General features: G+C 37.3%; 2 protein-coding genes across 4 annotated transcripts; both read right to left on the bottom strand.

Moving 5' to 3' along the window:
• Window positions 1-2,691: 2,691 nt before the first annotated feature.
• Window positions 2,692-12,880, bottom strand: ap1s1 (adaptor related protein complex 1 subunit sigma 1). 3 transcript variants are annotated; one of them, XM_079810596.1, is made up of 7 exons: window positions 12,720-12,880; window positions 11,815-11,840; window positions 11,302-11,423; window positions 10,014-10,192; window positions 5,429-5,537; window positions 4,086-4,223; window positions 2,706-3,864 (listed from the first exon to the last, which is right to left on the bottom strand). In XM_079810596.1, exons 4-7 carry the CDS (start codon window positions 10,190-10,192, stop codon window positions 3,817-3,819), a joined length of 474 nt encoding a protein of 157 aa, XP_079666722.1. In that variant the 5' UTR covers window positions 11,302-11,423; window positions 11,815-11,840; window positions 12,720-12,880; the 3' UTR covers window positions 2,706-3,816. The 3 variants fall into 3 exon arrangements, with proteins under 3 accessions (XP_079666720.1, XP_079666722.1, XP_079666721.1); XM_079810595.1 differs by lacking the exon at window positions 11,302-11,423; XM_079810594.1 differs by lacking the exons at window positions 11,302-11,423; window positions 11,815-11,840 and having other exon boundaries at window positions 2,692-3,864.
• Window positions 12,881-13,747: 867 nt separating this feature from the next.
• On the bottom strand, window positions 13,748-17,109 carry serpine1 (serpin peptidase inhibitor, clade E (nexin, plasminogen activator inhibitor type 1), member 1). The gene is made up of 9 exons (XM_079810584.1): window positions 16,976-17,109; window positions 16,118-16,359; window positions 15,662-15,886; window positions 15,307-15,501; window positions 14,997-15,195; window positions 14,803-14,903; window positions 14,596-14,682; window positions 14,407-14,490; window positions 13,748-14,279 (listed from the first exon to the last, which is right to left on the bottom strand). The coding sequence occupies exons 2-9, from the start codon at window positions 16,356-16,358 to the stop codon at window positions 14,233-14,235; spliced, it is 1,179 nt and encodes a 392-aa protein (XP_079666710.1). The 5' UTR covers window position 16,359; window positions 16,976-17,109; the 3' UTR covers window positions 13,748-14,232.
• Between the last annotated feature and the right edge of the window lie 2,330 nt (window positions 17,110-19,439).

The raw sequence follows: 19,439 nt of genomic DNA, 5'->3' as shown, positions 1-19,439 counted from the left end.
AATGTGTTAAATCCAATTGGGCACCAACAGGCAATTTTGCACACTGACAAATTCCAGAAAGAAAGCATGTGCACTTATCAAAGAGAAAATCTCTCCCTTCCTGCGTGACACCTGCGCACCAGCCCGGAAGGCTTGCCCAAAAAAAACAGAGGAATGAAAATGCACTTTGTTCTCCTGATCAAATATCGAATCTGTCCGACATTCTCTATGACTCAAAACCCAACACCCCCGATGCAGAAAAAAGAAAGATCAGCATAATGGGAAAACCCACAGAAAGCCCATATGTTCCGCCTCCACCAAAAACAATCTCTGCCAAGTCCATCAGCGTGTTGGCCTGGAGCGGTTTTCACATTTCATTATGGAGGTGGGAAGCTCTAGGGTGGGTTTGCCTGTAAACACAGTCCCAAGATCAGCTTTATTCTGGGAATCCTCCGGAAGAATACAAAAATTAACAGAAGAAATGTCCCCACCTTACATCGCTTAAAGGGAAGTCTGAATTCTTATACACTGTATTACTGAACAGACTGCTCATATATTCTATAGGGCACCATCTCCCGAGAGGTCTCACAGGAGTAGCCTTTATAAACATAAAGAGAAGGTGAGACTCACTCTATTTAGTAGATAAAGGAGTTACTGTCCGTAAGGATAATGGGAAGGAAGTAACAACATGACATTAAAAATTCATCATGAGGTAGGCAGAGAGGCCAAGCAATTATGATGGGCGGAAGGAGAGAAAGAGAGAGAGAGAGAGAGAGTGAGAAACTCAGTTTCCACTGGAGATGTGCTGGTGCCAGATCAATGGAAAAAGACTCATACAGGGGAGAAATGAGAGCAGTCATCCATCAAACTATCAGTGTGAGACCAGCATATTATACTTACTGTCATAAAATGTGCTAAACAGAAGCTAAACAGTGTTTCAGGTAATCTCAAAGACATGTTTGATTAACTTTGCAATTATAAAGATTACTCATAAAATGACATGATTGTGAATAAGGCTATATGTTTTGTTGGTAGCAAGTTTCTAGAATTTTCATTATTTTGTTAATTTCTACAGCCAAATATAATGTGAATTACCACAAATTTATTTTGATTTATCCTTCCTTTTCTTCAAAAGAATTAATTGAGGAGCGACTTGTTTCGGAACCAGAATATTAATTTATAGGCATTAACACATAATTTACTGACTTTTAAACTTGTATGACTTACTTTCTTCTGTGGCAAAAGATGCTTTGAGAAATGAGTCTGGGTTTTTTGTCAGCCCAATGGAAGTCAACGGTAACCAAAACAGCTATTATGCTCCACAGAAGAAAGACAATCATACAGGTTTGAAACAACATGAGGGCGAGTAAATGGTGAACTGCCCCTTTAAGAGCAACAAGCAGTTACCCCTAGTAGGTACTTTTTTTTACAGTAAAGAAGCTTGCACATAATATAGTGCTTTAAATATAACTATGCATTGAATATACATTGTTTTAGGCACACTTTTAATTAACTGTATGTTTATTTTTACTGAAAAAGTGCTTTACTTAAATTCAGACAATAACCATTATTTGCTGCATATTTAAAGGGGTATAATAGGAATACATTTTAGGCAGAATTCACAACAAGCGCTGCACACATATTAAGAAAAACACATTAGTGGACTTGTAAACAAAGCATTATAATCCGACATCCATTAAAAAGAGGAAGACATATTGCATTTGCATGAAAAACCACAGGGTACACAATTAGTCACTAAGTGCTGCAGAAATGCAATTGACAGGTGGGTGAAAAGCTGAAGGGCACATGACAAGGTCCCTAGAAACTGTCTGCTGTCCATCTCCACTCAGAGGAGATAAAGGAAGACACTCTGAACAACAGCTGAGTTTATATTTAGAAAAAGGAGGGAGGGCTGCAATCACGCTGTGGGTCAAATCGTTTGACACCTGCACACCGATGACGGTAAAAAACACAACAGGCAAAAGATTTCTGTTTTCATAAATCCTCAACAAAGGGAAGGAAACACAAACAGATATTAATAAAACATTTTGAGAATGAGGGATGAAGCTAAAAGTGACGTTGAAAAAGCACAACTAATCTAGATTACCAATGCAAATGATTAGCTCACACAAAATGAAAACATGTTTTGTGTGCGTCTTTCCTATCTGTGGTGTTGTGACTTCCATCTTCCATTAACATCTCTTTCCTCTAAAAGCCTGTCTGTGTTCATTATATGGACATGTTGTGTCTTCGCCTGTAATCTCTTTTTCTACTTTTCCATCACTCCATTGTCTGTTTCTTGCCACAATGGTGGTGCAGTCGGCTTCACTGCACCACTGTCACAAACGACCGGCTGGTGACTCATCCACTTACATACTCAATCTCTCTCTCCTTCTCTCTCTAGCACTCTTTATCTTTGCTCCACACACACACACACACACACACACACACACACACACACACACAAATAATAATACATTCCTGACAAAGCATCCGTCTTTTTTGTTTGAGGATCCAAACATTATACCATCAGAGATCAAGCCATGACCGATGTAGAAATATCAAGCAAACAAACATGAAAAAAGGTCTGCAGGTTTTCTCTATAAACTCCTGTCATTTGGTAAGGTTTCATTCACTAAAATAAGCAGGTTGATTATGCTGAAATAGAACTGTGGGGAAAACATGAAGACAGAAGAGAAAGAAAAAGTAATTGTACTTGGAAGTTTAGGCTAAAATTGTGTTTTATTATTTATAAAATTACATTCACACATAATTCTGTTTTGGTTACCTGACAGATTTTACACAGGGAAAAACATGCCCTCATGCGGAATTATTCAATTGTTTAAAAATAAAAAGAAACAGTTAATCTCAAAATAGTCCCTTATTTCACACCACGTTTAAAAAGCTATGTAAATACATCACACTTAATATCAAAGCCCTCTTTTGTTATCTGAAACAAGCTACAAATACTCCCTCACTTATCACAACTCCAACACCATGCTTACAGTCAGAAACACGTCTTTGGAAAGCAGGATGTAGACCAAGATAAACAGGAAAGAGCTTCAGCGCCATTTTGTGGTTGAGATTCGGTGCCCTGTTCTCGAAGTAAGATGCACATTCAGACATTTTACTACTGTGGCTCAAGGGACAGAATGAATAGACCACACAATATAGTCCATTCAGTATTGCAGCCATTTAAAAAGGTCTATTTAATATTCCTCCCATTTAGTGAATATATCCATAAAATCGATCCATTAGAAAAAAAACCATTAGAAGATTTACTTATGGTCCATAGCACTTAATTTAAAGTGGTACAAGTATAAATATTTGCATCTCACACAAATAAACATGGCTGGATGGTCAATGTCATTGTTTCCTGAGCAGCTACAGTAGATGTATAGCAATGGCATTTAGGAAGATTCAATTTGAGGTTATCTACTACAGGTAGCTTTTCCAAAGCAGGTCACTTGATCAATGTAACAATAAATCATTCTCTGAAATAAAACTAAAAGCTGAGATTGCATGACCTGTTAAAATGGTTTCTAAATAGGTTTCTGATTGCTAAATTCAAATGCAACTCTCTTTCTATAGTGTCTCTTAAGAAAGAGGAGTTGCCAGCTAGGCAGCCATTTTAAAATGTAAAAGACAAAAAAAGGTTGGAATTTAAATACAATCACATGCTGATCTCAGTAGTACCAAAATTAACCCCTCCTACCCGCTTTTATTCCCCTTTTCTCCTCCCTCCCTCCCCTTGGACCCACTTGCAAACTTCCCTTCACTTCACGTCGCAGTAGTACCGGAATTTACCATCTGTCTTGACTGCATTGGAAACTATTACTAGGCCAGCCCCATCTCCTCTAGGACGCTCCTGGGTGACTCATCCTCCTGTCCGGAGAAAAGGAGACGAGGGTTTCCATTGAGGCGTCCTCACGGTGTACATTACACAATGCAATGATTATTTAACTTGGCAGCTTATAATGTGCAATACTCAGAGGAGTTGTGAGTATATAAATAAAGGAGCCACAACAACAGAATTAAAGTAACATTATTAGACTTTTCCATGCAAACAACATTCAAGAAATCAAAAATAACATGCATGCACACACCTCTTGTAGAAGGTCGGCCTGTTCGATGGCCTTGAGCACGCTCTTCTTGGATGTGTCCTGAATTTCTCCCCCCATAAGAAACTCGTCCAGGATAAAGTAAGCTTTTTCAAAGTTAAAAATGATGTCAAGCTCACAAACCTGCATTTTGTACAATACACACACAAAACAGAGGAGACATTAGAAACCATCTTGTTTACGTGCACACGAATCTGATCCAGTTGTGAATGTGTCACATAAATGTGTTAACCTAATTGAAATAATCCAATTTAAGCAAAATTCCAGTTTCTAGAAATCAGAATAAGGCAGCTGCTATATGCATTCTTTGTCATGTAAATGCCAAATTAGAAATATTCACTTGTATACACAACCATTTAAAAAGTATGCAGTCGGTTAGATTTTTTGTTTTTAAAAGAAATGGCCTCACCAAGGCTGCATTTATTTGATTAAAAACACAGTAAAAACAGTAATATTGTGAAATATTACTGAAATTTAAACAGCTGTTTTCTGTGTTATTATATTTCAAAAATCATTTTAATATTGCTGCTTGGTGCTCAAGAAACATAATTCCAACATAATTATCAATGTTGAAAACGGTTCTGCTGCTTAATATTTTTGTGGAAATCATATTACTCAGGATTCTATTTATCAGCATTTATTTTAAATAGAGTTCATTATAAACATCTTTACCTACACTTATCAATTTAATGCACCCTTGGTGACTAGAAGTATTGATTTCTTTCAGCACAAAAAAAACTTAGACCCCAAACTTTTGAACAATGGTGTACATGAAAATAATTAAAAGTTGAATAAAATACACTAACAACTTTTTTGTTAATTGATTGCAAATACTCAACTAATCAATCAATAAAACAATTTGTCATTACAAATTAGTTGACAAACCTAACATCAAAGCATTTTATTAAATGGCAAGAACAACTAAATCAAATAACTGCAATAGGACAATTCTGTGAATATTAAAATGGTCAAAGAGGCACACTGTAAATGCTACACTCAAAAATGTAACACTAGACACACAAGGGAATTAATCTTAATAAAATGACAGGCAACAAAAACAGTTAATCAAATTAAAACAGAAAGCAATAAGCACAACAGCAAATAATATCAATGCAGAGGGCGTCGTGTGGCATGCACAGAGAAAAACAGACATGGGACAAATAGAGGAGGATAAAAAGCAGAGGAGTGGATGGACAAAAAAGCAAAAAGAAAGTAAAGAGAATTTCACAGGTTTTGGCTTGCTGTGATGTGAGGTATGAAATAGCGAGAAAGGAGGAGAGAAATAGAGAGGCCAGATGAAAGAGGGGTGGTGGCGAGGAATGACTCACACTGCCAAAGTACTTATCCAGCAGCTCCACAAAGCGATGGATGACCTCCAGGGTAATCAGCTCATTGTCCTGCTCCTCCACCGCACAGCAGAAATATAGACTGGCATACCTACACACCCACACAAATTGTAATGGTGTATATGCAGTCAATCATGTAAAAATATTATATTATATTCAAGTTAACTGTTCAAATTTCACTCCTAACAAACTCATCAAGAATCTCCGTATTTCACACGCATTCAGACTTGCTCAGCACCAAAGTCAATGCAAGTAACCGTTTCATCAATCTTTAAATGCGTCTCTAAGTTTTGACCCCTTTTAAGAAGGTGATTTTGATTCTCTGAAGCTGCTCATTAGGTTGTGGTTAACATTGTAAATCTTGCCATTCTTTGTTCGTCTCTCTCTTTTATTCTCATTTATTCACCCGTAGTTTCATGTATTAAACTCTTTATTTCCACGCTTGATTGTCTTTGAGGCTCACAAATCAAAGTCACTTAAACGTTTGATCTTATTACATGCTTTTGTACTGTTAATACTAGTTGTTGTTCTTGGCCAGGAGAACAATCTTTCTTAAAAGTTGATAGAACATTGTACTGTCGGTTCGGTGGAGAAACAGTTCAGTCGATTTGTAAAATTAATTCTGCTACAGTTAATTCTGAAATCTGATCTGTATATTTAGAACTAATTATAACCTGTTGTGGTTACTAGCCACAATTTTGACATTGATACCATAGAAAAAAAAAATATGGCACATGTGTCACAGTATAATGGATCCGTGCGTCAGGTCTTAAAGTGACAGAGGCCTAATATACCAACTTTACGTTAAGATATTAGATATAAGATATAAGATTACGTTAGATTTCCCCTCTCCGCGCTCGCCCTGCATACAACTCTGGCAGTCACAACAAACATCAGTTTTACGAGTGCCCTTGAATGCACCGCTAAAGCCAGCGCGCACACACTACCAGGGACGTGGGAACTATATTGTGAGAGGGGGGGGCGGCGTTTCCATGGTGACGTGTCATTGCTTGTCACGTGACACACCGCAGCAGCAACAGCGCTGAACGAATGATGATCTGCTTTTATGTCATTTTTTCCTTTTTTATTCAGAATATTCACAAATGTGTTAGCTATGGCATGAAATATCTGATATTTCGATTGTCAAATACATGCAAGTGGAAGTATATTGTTGTTTAAACACCTTTATAACGATCGCGTTAGTTGAGCTGTATGCGCGATGGGCGCCGCCGTGTTAGTTTGTGCCGCAAACGCAGTTCAGAGAATTGGATCTGTTGGATTTACAACCTCTATGTTTACAACACGTGAATTCATCCACTTCTCCCGAAATACTTAAAAGTAAGTGGCTGGTGAACTGGGAATAGAATAGAGTAAACATTGAAGTTACTTACACAATGTGTATCTGATATGAATAAAACGTGTCGAATTATAATGGAAAGGATTATTATTACCTCTTCCATAGACATCAGTGTGTATTTTACAAACTCTAAATGTATTGTTTTTTAGTACTTATGTGAATTTATATGTTTGAAACCTAAAATAAACGTGTGGTATGTGGTTGAAAACACTGAAAAGTTGTGACATATGACAGCTCTGAGCGCACCTGTCTCTGGCTAAATTCAACATTTGATCATGTGATGAACTTGATCATGCGCTCCAGGGCCAGCCTAGACTGATTACACCTGTGTGATCGTACGTGCGAAAGGCTTAAAAACAATACATTTTCCTGACACAAATTTTTGAAATGTAGGCTTAAATCAAACACATTTTAATTCAGATTCTGGTTTTCACCGAACACGTAGTCATATTGTATTGTATTGATATCGAGATATCTGGCATGAAAATCGAGATATGAAACTTTTGTCCATATCGTTCAGCCCTAATTTAGTATATAGATTTTTTTTTATTTTTGACAACACTACATTGCACATAGTTTATTACTTCAGATGCCTGTTTAAAAGAAAAAAAAATTGAAAAATGTATATGTGGCGAGGTGGACGAGCGAGAGAAATGGGAGGAGCGAGCGAGATCGTTGTGCGTGATTGAGAATGAGCATCACCTGCGAGGCACACCGGTCTCGAGTCCTCTCATGAGGGAGCACGGAGGCATATAAGGACGAGCGACACGAGGGAGGACCAGGCCTGGATTTTAAGTTGTGTTTTGTTATGTGTGTGCGCGGCAGTCGTCCATGAGGGGCTGCCGCTTTTACTTTCATTTTGTGTTCATTTATTTGATTAAAGTCTGTTGAATGTTCGCCGGTTCCCACCTCCTTCTCTCGTCCTTCCCTCGTGTCGCTCGTCCTTATATGCCTCCGTGCTCCCTCATGAGAGGACTCGAGACCGGTGTGCCTCGCAGGTGACGCTCATTCTCAATCACGCACACCGATCTCACTCACTCCTCCTATGTCTCTCGCTCGTCCACCTCGCCACAGTATACATTATATAGCCTATAAAATTAAACCCACCAAAGTGGCTAGTAGGAGGGACGACAATACACGCCACTGCTAAAATTTGGCAGGTTGGCGGGTGTTAATGTAAAGCCCTTTTCTCTTCTTTAAGCTGATTTGTGATTTGATGATCACGCTATGCCATTTCACATTCTCACAACCACAACCATGCATTGTCAAAATTCAATAAAAAAAAAAGTTTCCAGGGAACTGGTGAGTAACAACATTTCAACGCCGATTTTTACTATCCATTGGCCCTTTGAATCCTGGCTAACATGCTAACGGTGTCCTGCAGATGGCACCGCGAGCATGTGCAGAGCTGTCAGAAGCAATTCGTGCATGAAATAAATCATAAAACATAACGTTTCGCAATTTATTTAGTAATCGTTTAAGGTCTTTTCGCCATTCATACACCCCACCCCCCAACCAACCAATTCACATGGGTCACGCTTTTCAACTCAGAAAATTAAGAAATACACAAAAAACACATTCCTGAATATAGCTGTTTGTGAAGTTAAAAGGTCTGCAAAGTTTTTGAGATCAAAGTGCATGACAAAGTGCATTGTCAGAAAAGATTCTGAACTGCTGAAATGAGTCATGACCAATTCCACTAACTTCCCGTTACATACCTACGTAACAACGTAACATATTTGCATAATGCATGCCTATGGTCTTGATTGGCTGCCTGCGAACAATGTCTACTTTTGACCCGCCCTCAAAGTTTCCGTTTCCGAAACAGGCTATAACAGTAGACCAATCACAAATGACTGAGCCAAGTCTGACCAATCAGAGCAGAGTAGCCCTAGGAAATGAGGGATTTAGAAAGACTGAATCTTCAAATGAACATCTTCAGACTCTTTGGCCCTGTTTACACCTGGTATTAAGATGTGTTTTCGTCAATCCAATCAAAAGTGAACAAATCTAAATACAGGTATAATGTTTTGAGCTTGTCCACTTTAGACCACTACCAGAGGTAGTCGAAAAAGCATTTGATCTGATTGCTTTGTAGTGTAGACTCTCCTTGAATGTTCGAACAGCCATAAAAGACCGCCTACTAACCTAATGTGTAAACATTATAGGAAGCGGGCTAGCCAGAAGGCGATTTAACCGGCTGAAGACCCAAGTTTGATTTGAAGATGAAAAATTTCTAACACGCACTCAGCGCTCGCCGTTGTCTTGTGGCTATCAGTGCACAAACAAAAGCTGATATGAATTGCGCAAGCTTATTTCGTCCATTAGATCTGAAAGATCTGAAAAAGCCCATAGATTTCCCTTCACTTCTCCTTTCACCCTTCCCTCAAAGAAATCAGGTGGTTGAAAGTGGACAAAAGAGACGGATTAAAACACCAGGTGTAAATGGGACTGTGTCACTCTTGTCTACTTGTGATCCGATCGACCAAAAAGCATCTTAATACCTGGTGTAAACAAGGCCTTTAAGAAATTAGGTGGTGTGCAATGTGTATAATGGGAAAATTAAAGTGTTTTTTTTTATCTTGGATGCATGTAAACCTATTGTAGGAGACCTCTAAAATAGCATAATAGGGGCACTTTAACCAAACCTCAATTATATTAAGTAGCTGGCAAATCAAGAACATATCATCAGATGCAGTGCTAAAGTGAAAAACAAAAACAAGCATCATACACAACAGAACAAGTCTACTTTACTTTTAGTGCCCCCTTGTGGCAAAAAACAATGACCACCCCACTACAACTTTCTATTGCCTAGTGCAGTGACAGTATTAAAAAGGTCATTTTATTACATAATGAAAAAGCGCACTCTTGTGAGAGTTCACAAGAGGGTACTAATGAATCAAGCCAGTGCATGTGTGTAGGCAACTAGATATAAAATGTTTTTTGATGTTTCAAACAATTCCACTCCTCAATAGTCATTGTTCACAACAATTTTATGTATGCTTCACAAGACACTTATTAAAAAAAAAACCAAAACAACAGGCCAAAGGGAAAAAAGGTGCATAGTCTGTGTACCAGGCCTACATTTTTAAAATGTGGCTTTTATTTTAGAAAACCTGTTGTATGCATGTGAAAAGCAGAGAAAAGTGACACATTTGCAACAGACATTTCTGTCTCAGAAAGTCATCAAATGCATGTGTGGTTTTCTACCTCTTGTAGACTATCTTCAGATCTCTCCATTCCAGGAAGCTGCACATTTTGGGCTTTCTGGCCAGCACCACCTGCATGAGCTCTCTGACCATCTTTTTTTTGTCACGCTCAGCCGTAGCCGTGTACCATTTCTGGAGTCGTAGCTTCCCCTGCCGGCTGAACAGAAGCATAAAGCGCATCTACATAAAAACAGAGAGAGAGAGAAAGACAGGAGAGGATCGCATAAAGAAAAATAGTTAGTTCCTCAACCAGACACTAAATAAAAAATAGGAGCAGTGTTATTTTAGTATCATTTATACTAGGTATTTTATCAACATTTATTATTATTATTTTATATTTTTGTTTAAATTTGAGCAATTTTGTTATGGGCTTTGACATTTTTATTAGCTTTTTGTCTATTTGACATTCATTTATTTGTATTTCAGATTTAGGTTTAGTGATTTTAGCATTCCAACATACTTAATTCAGATTTTTTTTTAAATCTTGTTTAAGTTTTTCCATCTAATATTTATATTTTAATTTAATTTTAAATTAATTTTAATTATTGAAAAAAATTGTTTTAGTTTGCAAAAACAACACTGAATTGGATAATACAAAAAAAACTGAGTAGAACATTTAAAATGAAGTAGGCTATTTATTCACATTTATTTTACATGCAGTTTAAGATTTCACATTCAGATGGAAACTGCATGGAATATTTGTACATGTTTTAAAAGTTCAATTGTAAACGAAGGCTTGATAAAAAGGCCAAAAGTCACTAAACTGGTGAAAGACATTTAAAAAAATTGTGACCTAAAGTATACTAATTCAAATAAATTTCCAACCTAAAATCCTGATGTTGAAAAAATGGTTAATGTCCATGTAATTTGTCAACTACCCACATACAAAAGATGATGATGATGATGATTCAATAAAACCACCAGCATCTGACTTATCAGAAAGGATGAAGGCGTAATAGAAAAAATGCGCAAAATTGTTGCTTTTTTTGCCCTAAAAGAGCTTCAGCGTCATCCATCATTATAAAATTAGAAAGCAAGCTGGCCTATACATTTCAGATGTGTTAAATATTTAAGAGGAGAGCTGAAGAGCACTGCATCTGCTCCCAACAGACATGGCCCACATATCCAACACTGTGCATTCAGCTCAATCCACTCCAAAGGCTATCAATAACCATCTCATTTTCTGATTACAGAACTAGTATACAACACACTATGATTAAAAACCACAAGACTGTCACATGGAATACTACTCTAAGCACACATTAGTTTAATTGTGGAGGATTTCTTACCAGCTTGCTAAATTGAGGACATATACTTTGTGCCAGAATTTGTCAGCCTACATCAGCCCTTGAAATAGTCTAAAAATGGTGCACTGCACTTGGCAGTGAAAGGCTCTGATGTACAACAGCCGCTTAATATCCAAAAAAAGAAGACATAAAAAAGACGGGAGAGATGTGGGACATTTTTTTTTATTGAGGCCAAAGACGAGAATAATAACATCCTAAGGGAAAGAGACTATCTTCGTGCTATAAATGCAATAAATGCTTCAATGCTATAAAAAGGTGTCCATATTTAGCAGACAAATCAAGTGAAAATTTAGCCTCCACATATATAGACAAGTTTGTTAAAACCATGCATTGTTTTTACTTGATCAATGCAATATTAGTTAGTAGTTTAAACACACAGATATTGGATATTAAACTCACACATTCATGAAAATCTACTGTTAATAAAGAACATTAAAATCTACAGAACAGACAATCAGATCACCGTCTACTGCTAAACTACACATCTTTACTTACAGCGATGAACGTTTTCTGCTGTTTTTCTAGCAACATAGAAAGAGGGGAAAACAAAAGGTCTTATATGGAGAAAAATGCTCTCTTTAGACTTGTATGGTTTGTTTGATCTGTTTATAGATCCAAGCATAAGCAAGTTCAGGTAAGCCAGTTTAGTGAATATGGCAAACAGGGAACAGTACAGAGTAAAGACATCACATTTTGCTTCCCTCTGTTATGAGCACGAGTGCTTTCTTCAGTTGAAAAACACTGTTTTATGATGTGTTGGATATTATCTCTCAGAGCAGCACTTCCTTTCATGCTTAACTGATTAAACAAAGGAAATACGTTGTGAAATACTTCTATATCGGAAAAGTTGAGAGAACACACTGTTATATGACGCTAAACCCCGCATTTAAATGTCCTGTGGGATGGCATTCTGACTCACAGTTAATCTGAATCTCACATTAATCACACACTGCAGCAAGTTAGAGAACAGTTTCCGGGTAGAAACAAAAGACAACTTTTAAAAAAACTGATTTCAATTGATTTCAGAAAATGATTTAATTTGAAAGCTCGGGTTCAGTCAACGACACCTCGGATATTCCGGAAATACTCCGCTTGAGCACCAAGCAGTCAATAGCATTTAGCTGATTCATTATTATTATCAACTTAACACATCAAATCCAGCTGTCAAACTGACAGGGTAGTGAACAAACGCTTTTTAATCTATGACATCTTGAGAATTTCACGATTTAATTGTGAGATGTAAACCACACAAAGCGTCCACTCTGAACAGACCACCTAGGGCCCGACAGGTGAGATGTGAATCTTTAAACAGGTTGAGGTGTCCAGGTACTAACTTAGCTTTAGCTAGCTAGCTCTGCCCGAAAAGTGCAGATTAATGGCACTATAAGAGTATAACTTACCATTCTGACGGCTTAATAAGACCAGTCAGGTAATTTCAGTGAACAGCAACCCGCTTTTTGGTAAATACCGTAAGATAATATCAATACATGTCTGATTGACTACTCGTAGTTTCAGAGCCCCATTGAAGCTGCCTGGAGTTGCGCTGTCCGATTCGTGAACCAATTGTTATATTGAGTCGGATCTTTTCAATGCATCGTTTGAACAGATTCGTTCACGAATTGGACTGATGACTTACTGTAAACGGCCGTAGTAATGAAACTTCACGTAATAAACAGCAATGTGTGTCGACAACATTTTAGAGTATTTAATATGCCAGGCCGAGATGTCAGGGACCACGTTTAATCATGACGTAAAATAACTGTTGAATCGGTTCATTGAAACGAACTGTTTGAAAGAACCGATTCGCAGAATTGAGCCGGACTTCCCGTCACAAGAGATGAGAAAGGTATAACGTCATCACCACCAGCGCGCATGCGCTCTGCCCATTCATGTCTCCACAAGATCTCTTGCAGAAAGTCCATTTGCTGCCTTCATAAGAAATTAATTCCTGCTTAAATATTCAGTAGAAAATAGCGAACGTTTTAAACGTTTGTGTTTCAAAAAAAAAAATTTCTTGTCTATTTGTGAAGATTAACAGCTTTGCCTCGGACATTAGGGAAAGATGTTCAGATGCTGTTGCCATGACAAAACAGGGGCTGATTCAGGTTACCATGGTAACGGAGATAGGGTGAGTCAAAGAACTTGAATCTGTTCATTATATAGGCTAGCATAAGATTGCTGCTGCAGTTTGACCATTCATTGCCACAATCATCGTAATGACATTTGTACTGCAAATGAAGAACACAGTTCAGCTCGTGCTAATCATACATTTATCTGAAAGTTTATTTATTCCAATTGCCTAACTTACCTATGCATTTCATTTTTCCTGAAAAAATGCTGCAATATCTGTCTTTTTGTTGTTGTCAAACTTTGAACACAAGGTGTCGCCAGCTCCACAGTAATTTAAAAAAGAATGCAAACGTGTTTTATGGTCGCATATTGCCACTTTTATTATAAAAGGAAACAAAAACAGTTCAAGAAAATATGACCTTCGACAATAAATTAATATAAATACAGTAAAATACAACTTTTAAAAAAATATAAAAGCACATTAAACAGATGATACAAGCATAGAAATTAATTAAATCTTCAAATTGTTAGTGCATGTAGAACTTCTGTTTGCTGAGGCTTTAAACTATGTCCTTGGTGTTTCAGACGTATGCTTTGAACAGTAATGTTCTCTTTTCATAGTCTAGAGCTTTCCTCCACCATAGCAGAGAAACATACTGAATAACCTCGTTTATACATTTCTTATTAAAGTTTGGCACTCCAAGCTATGCTCAAATGGCAGATATAGAATGTTTAGCATTTTCCCCAACTTCATTTTAAAATCTCATGTCTTCAGTAGTATGTTGTGTGCAGACTTTTTGGTGGTTTCTTTGGTCCTTCTGCTTGTACGGTTCCTTCAGTCTGTTAGTATTCCTGAGGCTGGTTAACGTGACCGCTGAACAACAACGCACCTGTGAAGTTAAGCAGGAGATATTAATATCGAAGGACTGCCAACAAACAAAGTAAAAAATTACACTGACATTTATTTAGATAAAAATCCATCACAATGTAATGTAATGAAGTGAAAGCACAACTGACCAGTGGATGTGTGTTGAATGAAGAAGTAGAACGGTCTATCCAGTGTGATATCCTCTACAGCCATGCGAGAGTAGATGACAGCCGCTGTGGAATCACAGAATAATGTAAAAGATGCATTTTGGTATCACTATAATGATTGTTAATGCTATTAAATCTTTGTTGTGGTAGGTAGCAATTCAGTGTCTGTACCTGTGGCAGATGAACCTTTGGTTCCTTCTTCATTCACCTCAAGTTTTACTTTCTGAAGGACCTTGGATACACATAAAGGTTCCTCAGCTAAGTGGATGGAACAGAGAGAGCGAGACAACTATGTTAGATTAATCATAAAGATAATCAATTAACATTTATTACACAACAAAAAAGCTCAAATTAAATCTGATCATTTCTAATACTCACTGGTAATGCGAGAAAAATCAGCTTTGCTCTGGCTGAAAATGTCTCCAAGACCCATCTTGGTCAGTGTAGACTTCAGATCAATTTCTGCATCCATAGAGAACCTGAAAATATCATCATCATAACACATACATTAGGCCTCCGGTTTTAAATGTTAAAACACTTTTTTTTTAAAAGCTGCAGAAAGTCTTGGTTACCTTGGAATAGCCAGTCGTTTGCTAATCTTTCTCATCTCTTTTCTCCATTGGCGAATCCTGCTGCTGCTTAGCTCTTTGTTCAAGGCCATCAGAGGCACATCTCTCTCAAATGGTATCACCAGAAGCATACTTAGTGACTCCCCCTCATAAGGCACCTCAATGACATCATAGTCCACACCATCCTCAGTCACAAACTCACCTGGATGGAGAGAAAAAAAAAAAACTGTTGTAAATAACCTTAGATTTTAAATTTATTTTTCCCTGCAATCAATCCATCAATCAGTTCCTTTAAAGGAATCCCGACACTCACCACAGTATAATTTTTGAGTCGTTGTCATCATGGGAACAGATACAGCGCTGCCGTTGACTCTGTGGAAGAGCTGTTCCGTAGTAAGTTTAGGGTCAAAGGGTGTCTTCCAGATCCCATGGAAGTGGAGGGCATTTAACAGGACTAAACGGGTCTGTTCACTCAGCACCCCAGATTGGAGGAAGTCAGAAATCATTCCTAAGAAATTAAAACAAGAGTCAAGTTAAGCGTCTTAATGTGTGATGAGTGAGGTTACATTTGCACTTAATAACTCAGATGTTTTTAATCCAAAAGACATGTACAAATGAGAATTATCACTGGAAATGTATTCAAAAAAGCAGTAACTTTAATTACTTACCATCAGTGTGGTCAGATGTCCAGGAGTTGATCACCTGCCTGGCCATCTCTGGGTGGCTAAAGTCTATTTGGTGTGGGACGCTCTGGAAGGCTTTGGTCAGGCCGCGCCGAAAGACTTTTTCCAAGATGATCTTCCTGTCGACCATGACCCCGCTGGCCACTTCCACTCCACCCTCACTGGCCAAATCTCTCTGAAGAAGCCTCTGTTGCTTTGGCATTCCTCGTACTATCAAAGAGAAAGAAAGAATAGAGTTAAGAAAATCTTTACATTAGGAATGCAAGATATGTTTTAAATATAAATGATACATGTAGGCCTACTCTATACAAATATCGACTTTATTAAAATGTAATATTAAATTTAATAATTTATTACATTTTGAATTATATTTTCTTCTAAGCGGTTCCAGAACATATTTTCAGTTCATCTGAATTACATCTATTGCTCTTATTTATCTACCTTGCAGTGAGTAGCCCATTATGGAGGTGAGCAGTTCAAGTGTGCTGCCATATGCACCCAGCTGAGCCATGCCCAGCACTGAGGAGATGCCATAGGGGGAGAGAGCCAGATTTCTGTCCGGAGCAGACTGGACAGCTTTGGAGAAAACCTGCAGTCCAAAATCCGTCTGTTTATCCTGGATAAGGTTGCACAAGCTTGACCCGCAAAGGGCAAAGATCAGCAGTATACTCAGGCTCTGCATTCTGAATAAGTGAGGAAGAGGAGAGAGAGATGTCAGCAGGTTTTTTTTTTTTTGGGGGGGGGGGGGGGGGGGGGGGGGTTGTAAATGCTTAGTAAAGATTTTATGATAGATAAAATCCCCCCCTTCTTCATTTCTGATTAAGTAGGTTTCTTGTCACAATATGGGTGTGTTCACTAGGCAAAACCATGGAGACAAACAAATGTTGTTTCAACCTCGTCCAAAAAGAGAACAAGCTGCTTCTTTACTTTCCCTTGTGAAAATTCTCCCTCATGTGCAAGACACACCACCCACTGTTCAAACGCAATACCATGCTATTTCTGTTTGTCTATCTTGACTCACTTTTTCATGCCTCATGTGTTTACCTACAGATCAATATATGAGAGCGTTTGTGTACAACAGCTCTAAGGCTCATAACGAGAATGTGTAAAATGATAGCCTAATAATCAAATTTCACAATCCAAATCTGTTTTACCCATGATGTTCACACCAGAACATGTGAGCATAATCTCGTTAGTAACAATGAAAAAAGTTAAAATCATAATTAGCCTACTCGTCGATTATAGCCTAAGCTTGTTTGTCCATTTGTGCTATGAGGCAGAACAAGAGCATACAATTACCTGAAAGACGCTTTGCTTTTGTAGTTTCTTGGTAGAATTAGCTTATTATTGTGATCCTCCAATGCAGTGCAAGCCCAGAGTTGTACTGAGTGTCTGTGAGCAGCGCTTGGCGCTATTTAAAGGACTTGAGACCCAAAAAAAAAAAAAAAGGACTTGAGACCTCCCCTTCAGTCGCGCACACACACTAGCGGAAGTTATGAAGTCATCCTTGTCTGCCTTTTTAGTCCCCCTCTCCCCTTTTTTCACACAGACAAACGTAAATACTTTTTCCACCCAGTCTCTTTCCATGTCTGTCTCTTTTCATTTTTACTGGACCGTTAAACAGCAAAGTCATACGTTTAGTCTAAGGCAGAAGTTACAGCTCCTCATTCAGTCATAACAGTTTTTAATAGTGTTTCGTTGTTAAATAGAACTCTCAAATACACATTTATTTCAGTATACTAATAGATTTTATTGTGTTTTTTTTTTTTTTTGCCAAACTAAATATATAACCGAGTAAATAAATGATTCAAAACAAGAGATAGATAAATAGATGATAGATAGATAGATAGATAGATAGATAGATAGATAGATAGATAGATAGATAGATAGATAGATAGATAGATAGATAGATAGATAGATAGATAGATAGATAGATAGATAGATAGATAGATAGATAGATAGATAGATAGATAGATAGATAGATAGATAGATAGATAGATAGATTGAGCAGCATGCCAAAAACTGGAGATATTTAGACCAAATTAGACCTAATTCATCGCCAACACTCAGCAACCAGAACGTGTATAAAAATAGGTTCTTCATCTGGAGCAATTAAGAACATTAAACTAAACCATTGACTCACCTTTGGGAACGATGAGACATCACATGACCATATTTGGCTCCACCAAAAACACATTCCTTCACACATGCTCATAAAGAAGGCTACATTCTCAGAGTATAAGGAATAGTTTGGTGTCTAGGGACAGAAGCACATGAGACATGCAAATAACTTGGAGCTATGTTTCAAGTCACATTTAATTCTCCCTGGTATTAGCTTTATCATCAAGGCCAAACATGGAATATGGCACAGACTGAATGCGAAAACAAGGCCTGCAGAGAAGCATGTCTATAAAACAGGAAAAACACAAGCCAGGTAGCCTCCTTCTTGTGAGTAATGTTAAAGTACTTACCAACTGTTTTACTGGAATACAACATCTGTCTCCTTAGCAACTAACTGCAAAGGGAGCGAAACCTTGAAAGCACCAGACAATGAAGTGTCAAAACACAACTTCACAGGCCATAACATTGGAAAACATTATGTCATGTTTTAATTAAGCTCACAGATGTGTTTACATGTCCGTGTTTTCATGACTTGCATGCAAGCACTAAATAGTAAAATATATGGTATTGTATTGTAAAATGTATTGTAATATCTCCTCTTTTACTCATTTATACACTTACACATATGGTGACTTATGAATTTACACATCATTCCTATAAACATAATGGCCTATATAAAAATTCTGCTAAGTAGTGTGGAAAAGCCTATTTTATTAGTACAGAATACTGAAGTGTACAGTAACATTTTACTTTTAATTCCGTCCTAATAGTGATGTCATGTTGTCAACTGAGCCAACTCCATTTCCCAAAGGAATGAGTTTGCTAAGTTTCACTGTAACCACAGGCATTTTTGTGAAAGGAACAACCCAAAGCCACATTTTGGAAGATGAAGTGCTTTTATGCAATATTCAAAAACACCAACTTCCGGCCCTGCATGAGAAAACAAAATTGAGAGTATTCCCAGTTCTCAATGGTAAAAAGTGTCCAATCAACCTGAATTCACCTTGGTACACTTTGACAAAGGCTTGTTGCTGAAACGTTGATAAAAATAATTTATTTTTAAACTGCAACAACCACTAAATTAGTATTATCTAATTGTGTACTTAAATTTAACAACTGACAGCTGATTGGTTGATTGTAATCCATTACATACCTTTCTATCAAAGTTATCTGACATTATCAACACTGAAAAAATAAAAACCTTGGATCAACTTAAAAAAATGGAAGTAATCAATCACACAAAATATTTGATATTGACTCAAAGTAAATCATTTAAATTAGTTTAACCTGAACATTTTAAATCGACGCAACCACTTTGTAAAGGATGATCAAACTTATTATTTTAGGTTGGAAAAAATTTTTTTTTTAATTTTATTGTCACCATTGTTGAGATTCATACACTGATTCTTGATGTCTGTGTAAAGCTTCAATTGAAAGCTTTTTTGCACTATTTTTATATTTTAATCTGCATGTTATTTGATTACCCTAACTGTCCTGGATGTCGTACTGTAGAATCACATGGCTATAATTATAAATACTATAAAATTAATAACACATTACCTCTATAACCAGAGCATTAAACTCTGAATGGAATCAGTGATTCTGGTCACTACAAATAACATACAACATATGAACACATTTT

Source organism: Gobio gobio, assembly GCF_949357685.1.
Source record: "Gobio gobio genome assembly, chromosome: 2".
Lineage (NCBI taxonomy): Eukaryota > Metazoa > Chordata > Actinopteri > Cypriniformes > Gobionidae > Gobio > Gobio gobio.
Note: the sequence above shows the minus strand (reverse complement) of the source record. Positions and strands in the feature narration are given on the sequence as shown.

Excerpts from the sequence above, each read along its gene's own strand:
- ap1s1 (XM_079810594.1), bottom strand. Across the intron at positions 5,538-10,013 it reads CTGAAGATAGTCTACAAGAG|GTATGCCAGTCTATATTTCT; the intron begins GTAGAAAACCAC and ends GTGGGTGTGTAG. Across the intron at positions 3,865-4,085 it reads AGGCCGACCTTCTACAAGAG|GAGGATGAGTCACCCAGGAG; the intron begins GTGTGTGCATGC and ends TTCTCCGGACAG.
- serpine1 (XM_079810584.1), bottom strand. The coding sequence starts at position 16,358 with ATGCAGAGCCTGAGTATACTGCTGATCTTTGCCCTTTGCGGGTCAAGC. Across the intron at positions 15,887-16,117 it reads AATGGGCTACTCACTGCAAG|TACGAGGAATGCCAAAGCAA; the intron begins GTAGATAAATAA and ends TCTCTTTGATAG. Across the intron at positions 14,683-14,802 it reads TGATTTTTCTCGCATTACCA|CTGAGGAACCTTTATGTGTA; the intron begins GTGAGTATTAGA and ends CCATCCACTTAG.